The sequence below is a fragment of the Myotis brandtii genome, unplaced genomic scaffold (assembly GCF_000412655.1).
Source record: "Myotis brandtii unplaced genomic scaffold, ASM41265v1 scaffold601, whole genome shotgun sequence".
Classification (NCBI taxonomy): Eukaryota; Metazoa; Chordata; class Mammalia; order Chiroptera; family Vespertilionidae; genus Myotis; species Myotis brandtii.
The window spans coordinates 1,257,339-1,258,451 of record NW_005370276.1 but is presented as its reverse complement, the minus strand read 5'-3'; the positions used below and the strand labels follow the sequence as shown (position 1 = coordinate 1,258,451).

Here is a 1,113-nt window from a genome sequence, read left to right as displayed (position 1 = left end):
GGGTGTGCAGGAGGCAGCTGATCAATGTTTCTCTCTCATCGATGTTTCTAACTCTCTATCCCTCTCCTTTCCTCTCTGTAAAAAAATCAATAAAATATATATTTTTTTAAAAAGTGAAGTTTTTGTTTTTTGGCGGCCCACAGACACTTCCAACTTGTTTATTTGGCCCGTGTTAGCCTTTGAGTTTGACACACTTGCACTGCACAGTCTGACTGCATTTGTGCTCTTGGAGAAAACTGGAAGGACAGAAAGTGTAGTGGTTGCCAAGCACTTGGAGTGGGGGAAGGGGAAGAGGAGGGAGAAGCCCTTTGGGGAGATGAACATCTGTCCCGATCGTGATGATGTAACTGTATGTATTTGTCAAACTTCACCAAAACGCAGGCCTGAGAAGGCACAGTTTGCTATCTGTATTCTGGACCCCAACTAAAGCCACACTTTAAAAACCCTCAATGACTGCGGAGCACAGACAGACCCGAGAGCATTATGCTGAGTGAAATAAGCCAGTCAGAGAGAGACAAATACCATATGACTTCACCCTAATGGAATCTAATGAACTAAATGAACAAGCAAAATAGAGACAGGCTCATGGCTAGAGCGCAGGCTGACAGCTGTCTGGGTGGGGGAGCTGGGGGAGCGGAAGGAGGGATTGAGAGAAAAAAAAAAAAAAGGAAGAACTCATGGACATGGAAAACAGCGCGGGGAGTGCTGGGGGAGGGGCCGTGTACAGATGATGTGATGGGCACCTGAAACCTGTATCATTTTGTTAACCACCCCAATAAATTCAAGAAAAGTTCAAAAACAAAAATAAAAACTACCAAATAAAAAAAAAAATCAATAAAATATATTTAAAAAAAAAAAAAGAAAGAAAATCATGATTACAACCCACTCAGTTGATTTTATGGGTTACTAACCATTTGAAACACTAATCTGAGGTAGGCCCTATGCCCATTATACGGATGAGAAAACTGAGGTACAGAGGCCAAGGTACTTGCTGGTGATCACAACTTGGGCCCCAGGTGGGGCTCACTCCAGAGCCTTTGTTCCGACCCCGCTCCACGCCGCCCGCTCTGTCTGCCCTCCCACAGGGCCCGCTCACCTGCAGGCTGTGGCTCT

The 1,113-nt window shown here is 45.1% G+C and overlaps 1 protein-coding gene across 1 annotated transcript in view; it reads right to left on the bottom strand.

Annotated features, from left to right (window-relative positions):
* Nucleotides 1–1,113, bottom strand: part of ALDH16A1 (aldehyde dehydrogenase 16 family, member A1) — a 23,423-nt gene that overhangs the window by 11,135 nt on the left and 11,175 nt on the right. Inside the window, exon 16 of the mRNA XM_005879612.2 lies at nt 1,097–1,109. Within this exon, the coding sequence (XP_005879674.1) occupies nt 1,097–1,109 (13 nt within the window). The remainder of the gene's footprint in view (nt 1–1,096; nt 1,110–1,113) is intronic.